Source organism: Leuciscus leuciscus (assembly GCF_965113295.1).
Source record: "Leuciscus leuciscus genome assembly, chromosome: 19".
Taxonomy (NCBI): Eukaryota; Metazoa; Chordata; class Actinopteri; order Cypriniformes; family Leuciscidae; genus Leuciscus; species Leuciscus leuciscus.
The window spans coordinates 37,052,623-37,069,319 of record NC_138743.1 but is presented as its reverse complement, the minus strand read 5'-3'; the positions used below and the strand labels follow the sequence as shown (position 1 = coordinate 37,069,319).

At 42.6% G+C, this 16,697-nt stretch overlaps 1 protein-coding gene across 8 annotated transcripts in view; it reads right to left on the bottom strand.

The window, feature by feature from the left end:
- Positions 1-16,697, bottom strand: part of lama2 (laminin, alpha 2) — a 253,413-nt gene that overhangs the window by 98,030 nt on the left and 138,686 nt on the right. For 6 of the 8 annotated variants that reach the window (XM_082147801.1, XM_082147798.1, XM_082147796.1 and 3 more), the window contains exons 19-22: positions 13,611-13,822; positions 9,051-9,157; positions 8,162-8,422; positions 4,747-4,924 (exon numbers count right to left, since the gene is read on the bottom strand). In XM_082147801.1, coding sequence (XP_082003927.1) covers positions 4,747-4,924; positions 8,162-8,422; positions 9,051-9,157; positions 13,611-13,822 — 758 coding nt within the window. The remainder of the gene's footprint in view (positions 1-4,746; positions 4,925-8,161; positions 8,423-9,050; positions 9,158-13,610; positions 13,823-16,697) is intronic. The other 2 variants (XM_082147799.1, XM_082147800.1) reach the window with 1 other exon arrangement.

Genomic DNA, 16,697 nt, shown 5'->3' with positions numbered 1-16,697 from the left:
CTTTCAAGGGAACTCCCGTTGCGTCGAGAAATGACGCTGTGGGAACGTCTATACCAACGCCTCCATAGCTACAAATGTCTGTCCTCTGTGAAATCCGTAGAGCAGCACTAGGAAGACAAAACATGAGACCCTGGAGCAGAGTCTAGATCCAGAGAGTAAAACCTGACGAAAGTGTGCGGTGAGGACCAGCCTGCCGCATCACAGACGTCCTGTAATGAAACTCCTGAAATAAGGGCCTTAGAGGCCGCCATACTCCTTGTCGAGTGCGACCGGACAGCCAAAGGAGAAGGCTGCCCAGCCGCCTCATAAGCAAGTGAGATAGCCTCGACCACCCACTTGCTCATCCTTTGCTTAGACACCGGGCCCCCTTTGTTAGGGGACCCAAAGCACACAAATAATTGATCACTTTTACGCCACAGGGCAGCTCTGTGGACGTAAGCGTCTAACGCCCGCACAGGGCAAAGCAAATTATTAGCCTCCTGGTCAGCATTTTGAAAGGGAGGAGGACAGAAGGCCTGCAGAACAACAGGTCTGACCACATTAGTGGGGACCTTGGGGATATAACCCGGTCTCGGATGAAGGAACGCTTTAACCATACCCGGAGCAAACTCTAAGCATGACGGAGCCACCGACAGTGCTTGAAGATCCCCTATTCTCTTGAGAGAAGAAATAGCCAGAAGGAAAAGAGTTTTCAGAGTAAGAAACTTCTCAGGAACCTCCTCAATGGGCTCAAAGGGGGCCTGGGATAAGCCTTGTAGCACAAAGGACAAATCCCAAGGTGGCACCCTAGAGCGAACTGCAGGCCTCAGCCTCCAAGTGCCACGAAGGAAACGAGATACCAAGGGGTCTTTCCCCACAGACATTCCACCCAAAGGAATGTGGTAAGCACCTATGGCCGCCACATAGACCTTTAAAGTGGACGGGGTCAGACCTGCAGTGAACCGTTCCTGCAGGAACTCCAGCACTGTACCAATTGGGCAGTGGACTGGGTCCAACCGACGGTCACTACACCAAGAAGTGAATACTCTCCACTTCAGGGCATAAAGTTTCCTCGTGGAGGAAGCTCTGGACTGTAGAATGGTCTCAACAACCTCGGTTGAGAGACCTGACTCTATGAGCTGGGCCCCCTCAGAGGCCAAGCCCACAGGTTCCACAGTTCTGGCCGAGGGTGAAATATCGAGCCCTCTGCCTGGGACAGAAGGTCCCTCCTGACGGGTAACTCCAGAGGATGCCCGTCGAGGAGGGACACAAGATCGGGAAACCATACTCTGCCCGGCCAGCGCGGGGCTATAAGAAGTAGATGGACCCGGTCCCTGCGAACTCTTTCCAGAACTCCCGGGAGCAGAGCAACTGGGGGAAAGGCGTACAGACGTAGCCTCGGCCACGTCTGTACCATAGCATCCAGTCCCAGAGGAGCTGGATGCGTGAGGGAGAACCAAAGTGGACAGTGAGACGTCTCTCGAGACGCAAACAGATCCACTTGTGCTTGGCCAAACTCCCTCCATATCAGCTCCACCACCTCGGGGTGGAGCCTCCATTCCCCGGGCCTCGGCCCCTGCCTCGACAGAGTGTCTGCTCCTATATTCTGTACCCCGGGGATGTAGGCTGCCCTGAGAGACAGCAACTTCCCCTGGGACCACAAGAGGATATGGCGTGCCAAGTTGGATAACGGGCGCGAACGCAAACCCCCTTGGTGGTTGATATAGGCGACTACCGATGTGTTGTCCGTATGTACTAACACATGGTGCCCCCTGAGATCTGTGATAAAGCTCCTCAGAGCCCGGAAGACAGCTAACATCTCTAGGCGATTGATATGCCAGGAACGATGATGGTCTTCCCACAGACCTTGAGACGAGCGACCCTCCAGGATCGCTCCCCAGCCCGTGAGGGAAGCATCCGTCGTTAGCAGTTTGCGACGACAAGGAGCTCCCAACACTGGGCCCTGGGACAGGAACCAAGGCTTCTTCCACATAACCAAGGCACGTAGGCATCGCCGCGTGACCTTGATTGTGCGAAATGGGTTGCCCCTCGGGGAAAACCCCCTGGTCCTGAGCCACCACTGCAGGGGCCTCATGTGTAGCAGTCCAAAAGGTATCACGTTGGAAGCTGCTGCCATGAGACCCAACAGTCTCTGGAACTGTTTGACAGTGAGTAGCTGGCCTAGCTTTACACTTTTCACAGCTGCAAGGATGGAATCTATCCGTGGCGGTGACAGGCGCGCCTGCATCGACACAGAATCCCAAACCACGCCTAAAAAAGTGGTCCTCTGAAGTGGAGAAAGCACACTCTTCTTGGCGTTCAGCCGTAACCCCAGCTCTTTCATGTGGGCGAGAACAACATCTCGATGTTGAACCGCCAACTGATGCGACTGAGCTAAAATCAACCAATCGTCGATGTAGTTCATGATGCGAATACCCTGGAGGCGCAGAGGCGCCAGAGCTGCATCCACGCATTTGGTGAAAGTGCGGGGTGATAAAGCCAGGCCGAATGGAAGAACTCGATATTGGTATGCTTTGCCCCCGAAAGCAAACCTCAGGAACTTCCAATGACACGGACGGATGGATATATGGAAATATGCGTCCTTGAGGTCTATCGTGACAAACCAGTCCTCGGACCTGATCTGTGGCACGATCTGCCTCAATGTTAACATTTTGAACTTGAGCTGCATGACTGACTCGTTCAGAACTCGAAGATCTAAAATGGGACGCAATCCCCCGTCCTTTTTTGGAACTATGAAGTACCGGCTGTAAAACCCGGTTTCCCTGCTGGAGGGAGGTACATATTCTATGGCCCCTTTCTCTAACAGAGTGTTCACTTCCTGTTCCATAACCAGAACCTGCTCGGGGCCCACCACTGTGGGCAGGACCCCCATAAACCGAGGTGGGCGTTTCTTGAATTGTATCTGATACCCTTTTTCCACGGTCTGCAGGACCCAACGAGAAACATTTGACAGTAGCTTCCACGCTGTCAAAGATTCTACTAGAGGTACCAGCCTCTCGAGACTGGTTTCTGGATTTTGTTGCTGTTGAGTAGTCTGTTCGACGCCCTGTAACGGCGAACCGGCAGGGAACGACCGAACAGACTGCTCTAGCACCCTCCTCAGAGGGGGCGGGCATCCCGAGGCCACTACGTTTCCGGGTGGACCTTGAGATATGTGCTCGCCGGAGACCGCTGCGCCCTGTAACACCAGAGGTGGCAGGGTTGGCAGAACGGTCCCCTGAGGGTACCGAAGAGAGACGGGCACCGTAAAAAGAGGTGTTAACCGCTCTGCTTCGGGGGGAACTACCCTCATTTGTCCTGGGTCCTCGGACGTCAGGACTTCTTCCCAGCAGCCTTCTTAGCAGTAATAACGGTCCTCAGATCCGTTCTACCCCTCGAAGACTGCTGGGTTTGAGCGCGCCCTCCGTGTCCCCGAGGTTTTTGTGGGGGAGCACGGGAGGAAACGCTCTGCTTCTGAGTGGCACGGTGCTCAGCGCTCTTTTTAGAGGAGTGAGGCTGCTCCCGCCCAGCAGCCTCATAGAAAGAACGGCGGGGGAGGAGTTTTTGCAATGCAGCTGCCTGTTTAGCAGCTTCCTGAGATTTAGCTACCGCACTGTTTACTGCATCGCCAAATAAACCCACAGTGGAAACCGGAGCATCTAAGAGAACGTGCTTTTCTTTCTCTTTTATATCACTCAGGTTGAGCCACAGATGCCTCTCAGTGGCCACCAGGGCTGCCATAGACCGCCCGATTGATTTAGCGGTCTCCTTGGTGGCCCTGAGAGACAAATCTGTGGCTCTGCGTAATTCAGCCACTGTATCGGGACCAATTCCCCCGCCCTCCTCTAAATCCCCCAATAATTCTGCCTGATAGGCTTGCATAATGGACATCGTATGCAGACACGCTGCTGCTTGACCAGCGGCTGCATAAGATTTATGAACCAGAGATGAAGTATATTTTACTGGCTTAGAGGGAAGTGAAGGAGCTTTCAGGGAAGATGCCGTTGCTGGAGAGAGATAGCTCGCAAGCGTCTCCTCCACCTTCGGCATCTCCCCATAACCATAATCTTTATATTTCTGAATAGATGAATAGTGAGATGTTTGTGGTGCATACACTCTGTATGAAACCGGTTTTCCCCACGATCTCGACACCTCGGTGTGGAGATCGGGGAAAAACGGAAGGCTTCTTCGCTGAGGCTGAGCACGAGATGGCAGGAAGCGTTCGTCGAGCTTACTTTTCGAACGAACGTCCTGCCTATCCTCTGGCCACTCAATAGATAGTCTGTCAACTGCTCTAGTAATAACATCGAGCAGTTCCTCAAACGCATGAGACTGAGGTGGCGAATCCTCAGACTCAGCTTCAATACTCAATACTTCAATACTTCAAAACTTATTTTGTCAATGCTTTAGTGTTCTCTTGCAAATGTTTTGCGTTCCGCCGAGAAACGAGCGAGCGAAAGCTCAGAAAAAAAAAAAAAAAAAAAAAAAAAAATGGCGAGAGAACCCAAAAGCATTGACATACTATTTTTCCTTCCATCTAATTTTTTCCCAGCACCATGTCCCTCTGGTGCTCCATAGATATGACAAGAGGGGAATTAATTCTGAACAGAATTTGAATTCTTGAGTGAACTGTACCTTTAATGAGATCTCATTTGTGTTTTTTTCTATCTTCTGGAATTACTGTAATAATGCTCTAGTATGCATCTAAACACACATCTGGATCTGGACTGAATTAGACCTCTCTATTTCAGAGCTTTGACTTCTTACGTGTGCAGCCGCCCTCCTGGAAGCTGAAGTGTCCTGGAGCGCAGCGGTCACACTTCTGTCCCGTCACACCAGGCTGACAGCGACACTGACCGCTCTCGTCACAATCAAACGACTTGGATCCGAATGAATTGCAGTGGCATGGGACGCAGCCCTGAGAGCCCTGAATGTGTAACCCCGACTGAGAGACCATCCAGAGGGGGGAGAGAGAGAGAGAGAGAGAGAGAGAGAGAGAGAGAGAGAGAGAGAGAGAGATGAATGTTAAAATAAGGCTATTGTAAGCTTTGTGACACTTTCGACAAATAAGGTACAAATAGTTTTAAAAAAGCAATGACAGCTGATTTACCATATACTTTGAGAGAACTATTCACTGTAAAAAAAATAAAAAAAAGATCAATAAGTTATAACAACACATTTTTAAATTGCTTTAACTCATCAAATTAAGTTGATAAGCAAGATCCGATATACAAGTTATATAACTTTAAACAACTTCAATCCCAACATTAAATAAATAAATCAACAAAATAAAAAATACTTTTGTTCTACATTTATTTAATGGTTTATTAAATAAGGGGGAGGATTTCATTAAGAGCATAAAGCTCAATTTTGTACCTATACTTGTGGAATGTGTCTTACAGTCACACAAACAGTACAACATCTTGTGCATTGATAAGCAATAACCTCCATTAGTGTCTCAGAGAGCCTCATAAACTCACCACAGATCACAGCACTGAACACGCATGCAGATAATACAGACCAAACCAATGCCTGACACTCTTCTACAACTCACTTTAAAGACATTTTGAGAGGTAAACCACCAACAATTTCATTTTAATGATCAAAGAGTATTATGCCTTGCTGCTAAATCTGCACACAGCATGTGGATGTGAAGCCATTGCTCTGGGGTGATTGACAGCCATCTGTCTGCTAGGAACAGGTGCGCGGTCACCGTGGCAACCAATGACAACTGCTCCTGGCACACGCTGTCAGTGCCACCCCACGGATGCCAAATATATGAAGAGACACACACACACACACACACACACACACACACACACACACACACATGCAAAGCTGTGAGCCAAAGTGACAAAACTCTCCTCCAAGAGAACTCATATCTGTGCCTTTTTAAAGATTAAGAAAAGACTAAAACTAAAAAAAAAGGCACAGTGGCATGTGCTATCTGCCCGCGCAAACAGATCAACTCCCTTAAGCGCTACTTAACTAATGTTACATGTAAATGTATAATTAAAAGCCAAAGCAAACTGTGCACATTATTTTCCATCCTTCTTAAAGCCAGAGGCTGCCTTTGTGAACATGCATTGGGTCTCATTCGCTAAGAACTGCACAAAAGTTGTGTACTTAAAGGGGTGGTTCAGGATTTTGGACATCGGACCTCATTTCCAAGTTAGCCTGGGTGTTATTTATCAGTGGAGACAGTTTTCAACATTTTTCATCCAGTCCTTCCAGTTGCATAGTTCGCCGGTGCTAGGCTAGCGCGAGTCAGCGGTATCTGCTAGCCTGCCATTAAAATCAGTTTTACCCACTCCACACACAGTACACCTAAAGCAAATAAATGATAACGCCAGACTATCGATGTAAATGTCTGTTGAGAGAATAATGTTAGAAATCAAACCACTCTTGCATCTCAATGATCGCATTACATTTACAGGAACTAGATTCTCAGCAGCGGCGGAGTTTTACTTTGCTCCGGTTAGTAGTACCGCGCCGAAAGGTAAACACAGAACAGAAGTGCACTACAGTCGGGACGTAAACACACCTGCGTGATGTTCATGTGGACCGGCTCTCTCGCTTGCCTAGGTAACTTAATATCACTCCGCCGCTGCTGTATAGACTGTGCTAATAAATACAGGGAACGAAGTATAACTATTGAAATGCGATGAAAGGGTAGTTTGATTTCTAACATTATTCTCTCAGTAGACATTTTCATCGATAGTCTGGCGTTATCATTTATTTGCTTTAGGTGTACTGTGGAGTGGAGTGGGTAAAACTGATTTTAATGGCAGGCTAGCAGATACCGTTGAGTCGCGCTAGCCTAGCACCGGCGAACTATGCAACTGGAAGGACTGGATGAAAAATGTTGAAAACTGTCTCCACTGATAAATAACACCCAGGCTAACTTGGAAATGAGGTCCGATGTCCAAAATCCTGAACCACCCCTTTAAGCATGCAGAAAAGTTTCTTATGTTAATAGGGTTGCATGTGAATTTGTTCTTCCTCTCATGATGCTGGTGAGTCTGGAGAAGGCTAGAGGTGTGAGCACATGAACACCAGTGCAGAACTTCAATTCAAGAGCTTGTGAATTGAAGAAATTAAACTTTCCCTGATCTTTTGACATATAAGGCTCTGTTCACACCTGGTATTAAGAAGCGTTTTGGTCGATCGGATCACAAGTGAACGACGCTAAATACATGTGTAAACGGGGTCTGAAACATTCTGAGCTTGTCCACTCTTGACCTCTTCCAGAGGGAGTTGAAAACACATTCGACCGGATTGCTTTTGTAGTGTAAACACTCATGTGGTCGAATGTGTTCAAACAGCCACCGTATATACTCTCCACATGCTGATTTAATACATAAGCATTATGGGAAGTACACTAGTCTGAGGGGATTTAAACTTTGTCGGCTGAAGACCCTAGTTTGGTTTGAAGACGAAAAATCTAGCCCAATGTTCTCTCTCCATTCCTGACTTCTGACACACACTCACAGCAGAAACTAAAGCTGATGATCTCCATGTGTTTCCGTCGTCTCCGGTCACGTTCATATGTAAATTGCCAGAGCTTATTTTGTCCATTAGATCGAAAGATCTGAAAAAACCCATATATTTACTCACCCATAGACCCTCCCTTTGAAGAAATCAGGACAGAAGTGGTTGAAAGTGGACAAAAGAGACGGATTAAAACACCAGGTGTAAACGGGAATGTGTCTCCCTTGTCTACATGTGATCCCATCGACCAAAACACATCTTAATACCAGGTGTAAACAGGTCATTTGACTATAAAAACAGAACTCAAAACTTTCTTGATCCATAATAGTTATTTCATAAGCAAAAATGCAACCCAATCAAAGCTATGGGAAGTTAAATCAGGGGTGAAAATGGCCATTTTCCCCCCTAAAACACTATAAGTGCGCCTCCAGGAACATTCTAAAAATATAAATGCAATGCGATCTTTAAAGTCATCATGAAATGGAAGTTGCGCTGGTCTTTCCTTCCTTATTGTGCCGTATATCCGAGTGAAACGGCTTCAGGAACAAGAACAAATGTAGGGCGGGGTTTGATTTTGTCCATTTGGAATTTATTGGGTGGTTGGATGGTAGATATTATATGTTGTTCCTCACAGAAAGTCACACACATGCACACACACAGAGCCTGTGCACCCATCATGCCGTGCGTTTACCCCTGTGCCGGGGCGGTAGGCCCCTCGAGGGCAGCCCCCTCTGCTTTCCCATCTCTGGATGTGTTGGATGGGAACCTGTTGCACGGGTCTCCGGGTCTCCCTGCGGGTGTGAGCCGGGCGTATGAGGTCACACCTGCGGCCCACGTGCCCAGCCCGACAGATGCACCTGCCCTCAGAGTCGCAGCGCTGGGACACCGAGCCCCGAGCGCTGCACTGACACGGCCTACACAACTGAGACTCGCCATCCCACCAACAGTTCGGCTGAACACACACACACACGGGTGATGAAGAGGCATGAAAGACTGGGTCTGCTGTAGATCTTATTAGGGATTTACTCGTACTGGCGCAGTGAAAAAGAAATGTGCCACTAACAATAGCCGTGTTTCCATTACCCTTCAAATTGCGCAAATTGCAAATACGGCCAATGGAAACACGTCAATTTCGCAAAAACTCCCATATATCGCAATGGAAGCAGTTTTTGCACATTTACAGGTCACCTGACGTACGTAAAAGTCGATCGTTGTTTAAAGATGACGCGGTATGGTGTGTTTGGACAGAAGACGAGACAGAGTTCTTCATTAAACTCATAACAGAAAAGAAATATCACGGGAATACTGGATTCTGATCAACAAAGAAATGCCATAATTGATCAAGATAAGGAGATATGAGGGAGAAACACCCGGAAACACCTCATATGTGCCGGTCACCAGTATAAGGGGCTTTCCTTGTCATTAATGCTTGTATAGCATGTATACGTCTCCTTCAATTTAAAATAATGGGTAGTGCCGTCATTTCGCAATAGTTTTTTATCAACATTTTATCGACAAATTTTTGTGCAAATCTGTACAGGAAACACGGCTAATGACAGCATTCGGTGTTGTTTACCCACCAGACACTCCTCACACTGGCGTCCAACCACATGTTGTCGACACTGGCACTGGCCGGTCTCCTGATGGCACACCTCCGACACCGACCCGTTCCTGTGACACTGACACGCTACACAGACAGAGACAGACAAACAGAGCTGGAGCATTAAACTGAAAGACTTAAGCTGTGTCCCAAATCACACACTATACATGCAATTATATACTTATACTAATACTCAACTGTGTAGTGTATGAATTTTATGTGGTTATTTTGTAATTGAACATTGGAGTCTGAAGCCCCTCCCCCTTCGCTATGTAATTAAAGCGTCCAACATTCCACACTTGTTTTTTCCGGTTAATTCATTGCATCATCCAGGTATTTAAAGTGGACTTTTTCTTTTGGGAATTTTCAGTGTGAACAAACTATTTGCACTATTATACTACAAAAGATCATAGAATAGTGCATAAATATGCAAATTGGGACGCACCTATTAAAGTCCCCCTGTGGTGAAAATCCAGCTTTTAGTGTAGTTTATGTGTCTATGTGGTGAGTTTAATATGCTTTAAGACAAACCATGTGTAAATTCATAAGTCGACAGCATTGCTGAGTATTTCCTCCTTAAAACTGCAGTGAACCAAAGACAGTCTCAAACACACGCTTTGAAATCGCTGGTGTTTCTGACGTCACAAACTACCTTGTAACCAATCAGATCAACGTGTGAGTGAGTGGAGGCGGGGCTCATTTGCATATTCATAGAACCGCGCATACTAAATGAGGCAAGGGTGTCGAGTTACATTCAAGATATTTTTAAGCATTACGAAAAAAATTTTCAAGGAAAAAAACGTTTAAATATGTCATTTTGGTGATCAAAGATGAGTTTGAAGGGATACAATGATTGACTACAGGGGGACATCGCAGTGCAGAACATGATGGTCTTGAGACAGAATAATGGATTTAACATAAACAGCTGAACAGCAGAATGACGTAACAGTTGTCAGTAAGTTATATTTTGTTTTGATTGCCTTCATATTCAATATATACTACCAGTCAAAAGATTGGAATATGGTTCTCATTGGTTTTTCATATTTCTAAAGGTCTCCTGCTCACCAAGGCTGCATTTATTTGATCAAAATACAGTAAAAAAAGTGAAATATAATTACAGTTTAAAATGTGAATAATAGTAAAATGTGATCAAAGCTGAATGTTCAGCATCATTACTCCAGTCTTCAGTGTCACATGATCCTTCACAAATCAGTCTAATATACTTTTAAGTATTTTTATTTGCTGCTCAAGAAACATTTCTGTTGCGCTGCTTCATATTTTTGTGGAAACCTCCACACACTACTTTTCAAAAGTGTGGAGTAAGCAAGATTAAAAAAAGATAAATTAATTATTTTATTCAGCATTGACCTCTTCAGTTGGTCAAAGGTGACACACACAAAAAAGTGTTACAAAAGACTTGTTTTTCAAATAAATGCTGTTCTTTTGAACTTTCTGTTCATCAAACAATCCTTAAAAAATAAAATGCATCATAGTTTCCACAAAAATGTGAAGCAGCACGAGCGTTTTCAATGTAGGTCAGTCAAACAAAACTTCTCCAGCTTCCCCATTGAGCGCTGCGCTCTCTCGGCATTGTTCTGCTCTTCACAAGACGTTATTCCCAACAGAAATAAAGTTAGTCCTATTTTCTTTCATTAAATATAAACATGAGTCTGAGAACAGTTGAGCATTGAACAGTACAGACCCGATGTCAGAAACGGACTTTTGTACAATATATAGTTGTGAAAAGCTTCCATTTTTCTAGTTTATTATTAAAATTTTGCTCTTTTTTTTTCAGTCGAAAGATTATTTTTATCAGAACACCAATTTATGTAAAAATTAAATAATAATTGAGAATATCTCAACATTGTTTATACAATTTTTCACATTACAAATGAAAACATAAAAAATCCTAAAACGTTCTGTTTGTTAACAGGTTCAAATTTTGAATCCCATCGTTTAATTTGAACCACATGATATGAACATGATTTGCAATATTATAACCGTATGAAATTAACTAAGCACTGCTAAAGTCTGTGGGAACACATCAAGAGTTGAAAACGGTTTCATGGTCACGTTTCATGTGCAACCATGGGAATATCTCCTGAACTTGCCTCTAGCGTATATACAGTAACAGCTGAAATTAAAAACCAGTGAGATTATTCAATATCCCATGACCCCTTTGCATGCTAATCAGCGCAGTGTGTGTGTGTGCAAAACAATCAAAGTGTGTGTGACCGTGGGTTGCAGGAGGACAGATTGCGTTTCAATGTAATGCACACACACTTTCTGAGCACAGATGGTGCTGTTGGAGGGGGATCGGTGTGTATTGTCCTTGAGGCTAGACGGCCTGAGCTTGATACTGGATCAGCTCACCTCTCTCTCTCTCTCTCTCTCACACACACACACACACACACACACACACACACACACACACACACACACACACACACACACACACACACACACACACACACACACACACACACACACACACACACACACACACACACACACACACACACACACACACACACACACACATCTGCCATACAGGCTGTCTGGAAGTACACAATTTAATTTCAACAAAAATTTACACATTAACAACTTTTAAAGTGACAGCCAAATATGGCGTTTAAAGAAAGGAAGCAAAACATCCTGCTTTATAGAGTGCTTAACATACGCCAGCCACTTCTGTACACCTACATTAATATACATTTATCTATAAGCAGTTTGAGTGTATACAAATGTTAATTCATATTTCAGTAATTGAGGTTACTTCCTATACTTGAGTATTATTTAGCTGAATATATACAGTACAGGCCAAAAGTTTGGACACATTAATATTTTTTATGTTTTTGAAAGAAGTTTCTTCTGCTCATCAAGCCTGCATTTATTTGATAAAAAATACAGAAAAAAAAATGCAATATTGTGATATATTATTACAATTTAAAATAATTGGTTTTCAATTTATTATACTTTAAATTATCATTTATTTCTGTGATGCAAAGCTGAATTTTCAGGATCATTACTCCAGTCTATCACATGATCCTTTAGAAATCATTCTAATATTCTGATTTATTATGAGTGTTGGACACAGTTCTGCTGCCTAATATTTTTTCATAACCTGTGATACTTTTTTACGATACTTTGATGAATAAAAAGTAAAAAAAAAGAAAGAAAAAAGAAGCAAATGTTTTTGTGTAACAGCAATATCCACTACTGGTCAGTCATTTTTTTTTTTTTTTTTTTTTTGAAATAAATCAATACTTTTATTCAGCAAGGATGTGTTACATTGATAAAAAGTGATAGTAAAGAAGATTTATATTATTAGAAACATTTTTTTTTTTTTTTTTTAAATGCAGTTCTTTTTAACCTTTTATCCATCAAAAATATTAAGCAGCAGAACGGTGTCCAACACTCATAATAAATCAGAATATTAGAATGATTTCTAAAGGATCATGTGATAGACTGGAGTAATGATCCTGAAAATTCAGCTTTGCATCACAGAAATAAATGATCATTTAAAGTATAATAAATTGAAAACCAATTATTTTAAATTGTAATAATATATCACAATATTTCTTTTTTTTCTGTATTTTTGATCAAATAAATGCAGAAACTTCTTTCAAAAACATTAAAAATAGTAATGTTTCCAATACAAACTTTTGGCCTGTACTGTACTTCTATTGAAACTGAATCCTGTACTCAATAACATTTACAATGCTAAAATTTAACTGTTTACTCCTTGCAATTTCTTTTGCACCTTTAAAGTATGTTTCACAGGTTATCTTAACCTAATAATATAAAATATTATTGAATTACAAAAAAAAATTATAATTCTTGAACAATAACAAGCCACTCAAATTGCATTTTCATAAAAACAAAAATGTAATTGTCTATGACTACGATCATGATAACAAAGACTTCTCTGATTGGTGGATTATGTGTCATAACTGGATCTCCCGGTGAAATGACAAACTGAAATACGCAGGGATCCTCCAATCACGTAGTCCGCTTTAACCCTGGCCTCACGTTCATTTTTCAGTGCCAAACCCACATTTCCACATCTAATCAACAACCGATGCAGAGAACCAAGTTCCTGCCCTACATTTTCTTCTCAATAATCCGTGTCACTCTGATGTACGTCACAATACAGAGGAAAACAATATGCCGCTACATCCATTACATTTGATGTTGACAGTCTCCCCTTTCAGATGGGACCAGCTTTCCCAGAGGAAGTCAGGTAAAGTCGTGTTTCGCAGACGTACTTTCGCAGATCTGAATCAAACGCGCCTGTTTTTCAGTGCCTAGTGTTTCTCAGCCGTCTCGTCTTTCCTCTGAGAAAACAAATCCCATTTGGATGGGAATGTCTGAGATAGAGATGTGTTTTGTTTTGTTTTTTTAGTGCTTCTCCTCCTTTTTAAGCTTGACAGACATGGTCACTAGTATCTGTGATGAAAAGCATATTTTTTAAGATAAAAAAGCGTGAAATCGGCCCTTGGTTTTAGACATCACATGTTGTTAGACATCCCTCACTCACCTTGGCAGTTCTTGGCTACGAGGGCATCTCCAAAGTATCCGTCAGCACACCTTCCACAGTCCTGCCCCCCGTATCCCTCACGACAGTGCCGACAGGCTCCGGTCTCCGGGTCGCAGCTGAGCGCTGCTGTACGGTCCAGGTTACCGTTACACATGCACGGCTGACAGGAACCCCCAGGAACGCTGGGACGCCCGAAGTAGCCATTAGCACATCTGAGGAGAGAACGCATACTTTAAAAAATGCCTAGTCAAAATACTCCAGGCCTTCTGCAGTGACACAAAACTGTATATTGGACCATTTGACCATCTCGTAGATCTAGAAGCTGGTTTCCACCACAGAATGAAAAATAAAAAAGGTAATTGAGACTCTGTGTCTCACAACTGCATGATATAAAGTCACAATTGCGAGTTATAAAGTCCAATTCTAAGGGGAAAAAATACTTTTTCTCACGCAATTCTGACTTTATATCACTCAATTGTGACTTTATAACGCGCAATTCTGACTTTATATCACACAATTCTGACTCTATAACACGCAATTCTGACTTTATAACACGCAATTCTGACTTTATATCTCACAATTCTGACATTATATCACTCAATTCTGACTTTATAACACGCAATTCTGACTTTATATCTCACAATTCTGACTTTATATCTCACAATTCTGACATTATATCTCACAATTCTGACTTTATATCTCACAATTCTGACATTATATCTCACAATTCTGACTTTATATCACTCAATTCTGACTTTATATCTCACAATTCTGACATTATATCTCACAATTCTGACTTTATATCTCACAATTCTGACTTTATATCTCACAATTCTGACATTATATCACTCAATTCTGACTTTATATCTCACAATTCTGACATTATATCTCACAATTCTGACTTTATATCTCACAATTCTGACTTTATATCTCACAATTCTGACATTATATCACTCAATTCTGACATTATATCACCCAATTCTGACTTTATATCTCACAATTCTGACTTTATAACACTCAATTCTGACTTTATAACATGCAATTCTTCTTTATTTCTCAGAATTGCGAGATATAAACTCGCAATAGTGAGATTAAAATATTTTATTCTGTGGTGGAAACAAGCTTCCATACTTAAGACTCTCTTTACTCGTACATTATAAAATCATTTTTGCTTAAATCAATTTCTCACATGCATGTGTTTTATTAATTGCTACGCAAGCACGTAATTAGTTGGATAATGTCAGCCAGCTTGGGGTCCTGGTCACTGTGTGGGTTTGTTTTGAGATAATGAACAACTGACTGAACATTTATAGCTGATGTACAGTATGATGCATAAAGATATATTTAACTTCTAGCATGACGTTGGTGCAGTGAATTAGCTGACAATTTATCATTTGTAAGTTGTTCAAAGCAGATCAGAGGTCACTTCAGCCCAGTTATGATAGGCTAGTGTATGTACACAGAAGCTAAACTGAACTCATCTGAGCTGAAAGAGTTACAGAGAATAGCTGGTGTAAATGGGATAAATGGACACACTTAAGGAAAGCATTTAAGTATATTGCATTCCCAGACATGTACTGTTTCTCTTTTAAAAGGAGCTGTGTACACACTGTACTGGCTCCATTACAGTCCGTCTGATGAACAACACTCTTTTGATCATGAAAAGAGCACCCAAGACTTTCCTCGCCAAAACAAAGCACAGACGATGAGAATGTGAGAGAAATATAAGGGGAAGAGACGCTATCACTTCCTCCGCTCGCTTCGCCCACCCGCTCTTCTTATCTGCTGTCGGTGCGTTCGGATCCAATATCTCTACTGAAGCAACTTGTGCTGCTGGCTGATAAACACGCACAGTCTATCCACTCGCTTCATGTTAAATGGATTCCTCTGCGCTTATCTGCACACGGCTGCGCTATCTGCATGATGGCGGAAAGAGAAAGTAATCACTGTGTTTCACTCGTGCTCAGCGGATTCCACGAGCCACCCTAGATTTATTAATTGAATATGGTATTGCTTGTGACTGTCTTTACAGACCCAGCTAGTTCAGAATCTAGTTCTAACTGTTCATGTTGGAGATTTTAACATTTAATCGAAGTCTTACATCTCACAATGACTTTAAAAAGGCATAAAATCCCTTTAACAGTACAAATGCTCTGGGATCATGTCTCATTTAAGGAATATTGGATTGGTGCATTCATATACAGTTATATCTGTGTATAGTATGTTGGGCCAGATTACAAAGTGTCTTTTTTTGTTGTCCTGGTACTTGCCATTTAACATCCTTAGTGGATTTCAAGTTGCTTTGGTAGGAAATTGTCTCCTAAGCACTTGGCTGTAAATGCAAAATGGGAATCATTTAAAAAGATCTGTTCACATTTACTCTGATACGACTAAGTGATTTTTCACATTAAAACTATTGAGACCAGGGGCCAGATTTACTAAAAAGGGTAAATTAGAGTGGTAGCACAATCCCATAAAAGCGCAGATGGGAGTGGAAAGTTCATTCGTGTGATCTAATGACAACGCGCACATTAAAGAACATAGATGCAGCCGGATCATTTCCATAATGACCAACACAATCCACCAAGAGCAGCGCAAATTAGTGTCTGGTTTAAAACATGATTTTTTGGGGGGTGGTAAATAATGGGGCAAATACCAGTAAATTATACAGCTTTCCTGTAGCTCAGTGGTAAGAGCATTGCGTTAACAACGCAAGGTTGTGGGTTCGATCCCAGGGGATTGCACATACCTATGTATAAATGTATAGGATAACGCAATGTAAGTCGCTTTGGATAAAAGCGTCTGCCAAATGCATAAATGTAAAAATGTAAATTGACAAGCGCAAACCTTAGTAAATCACCTTTTTATTCATTTAAATACTCTCCTCCCATACATTTAGCCGTCTGAAAGAGAAACTCCAACAAATGCATATGCGATAAGGTCAGCCACAAAAATAACCCTGTCTATGCCTTTAGCAAATCCTGACAGTAGTTTTTTTTAAAGCCAAAAGAGGGTTTTCACTGGCGCAAGCTGTTAGTAAATCTGGCCCCAGGTCTGAAGCCAAATTTGTTATATTCTCAGAAAAGA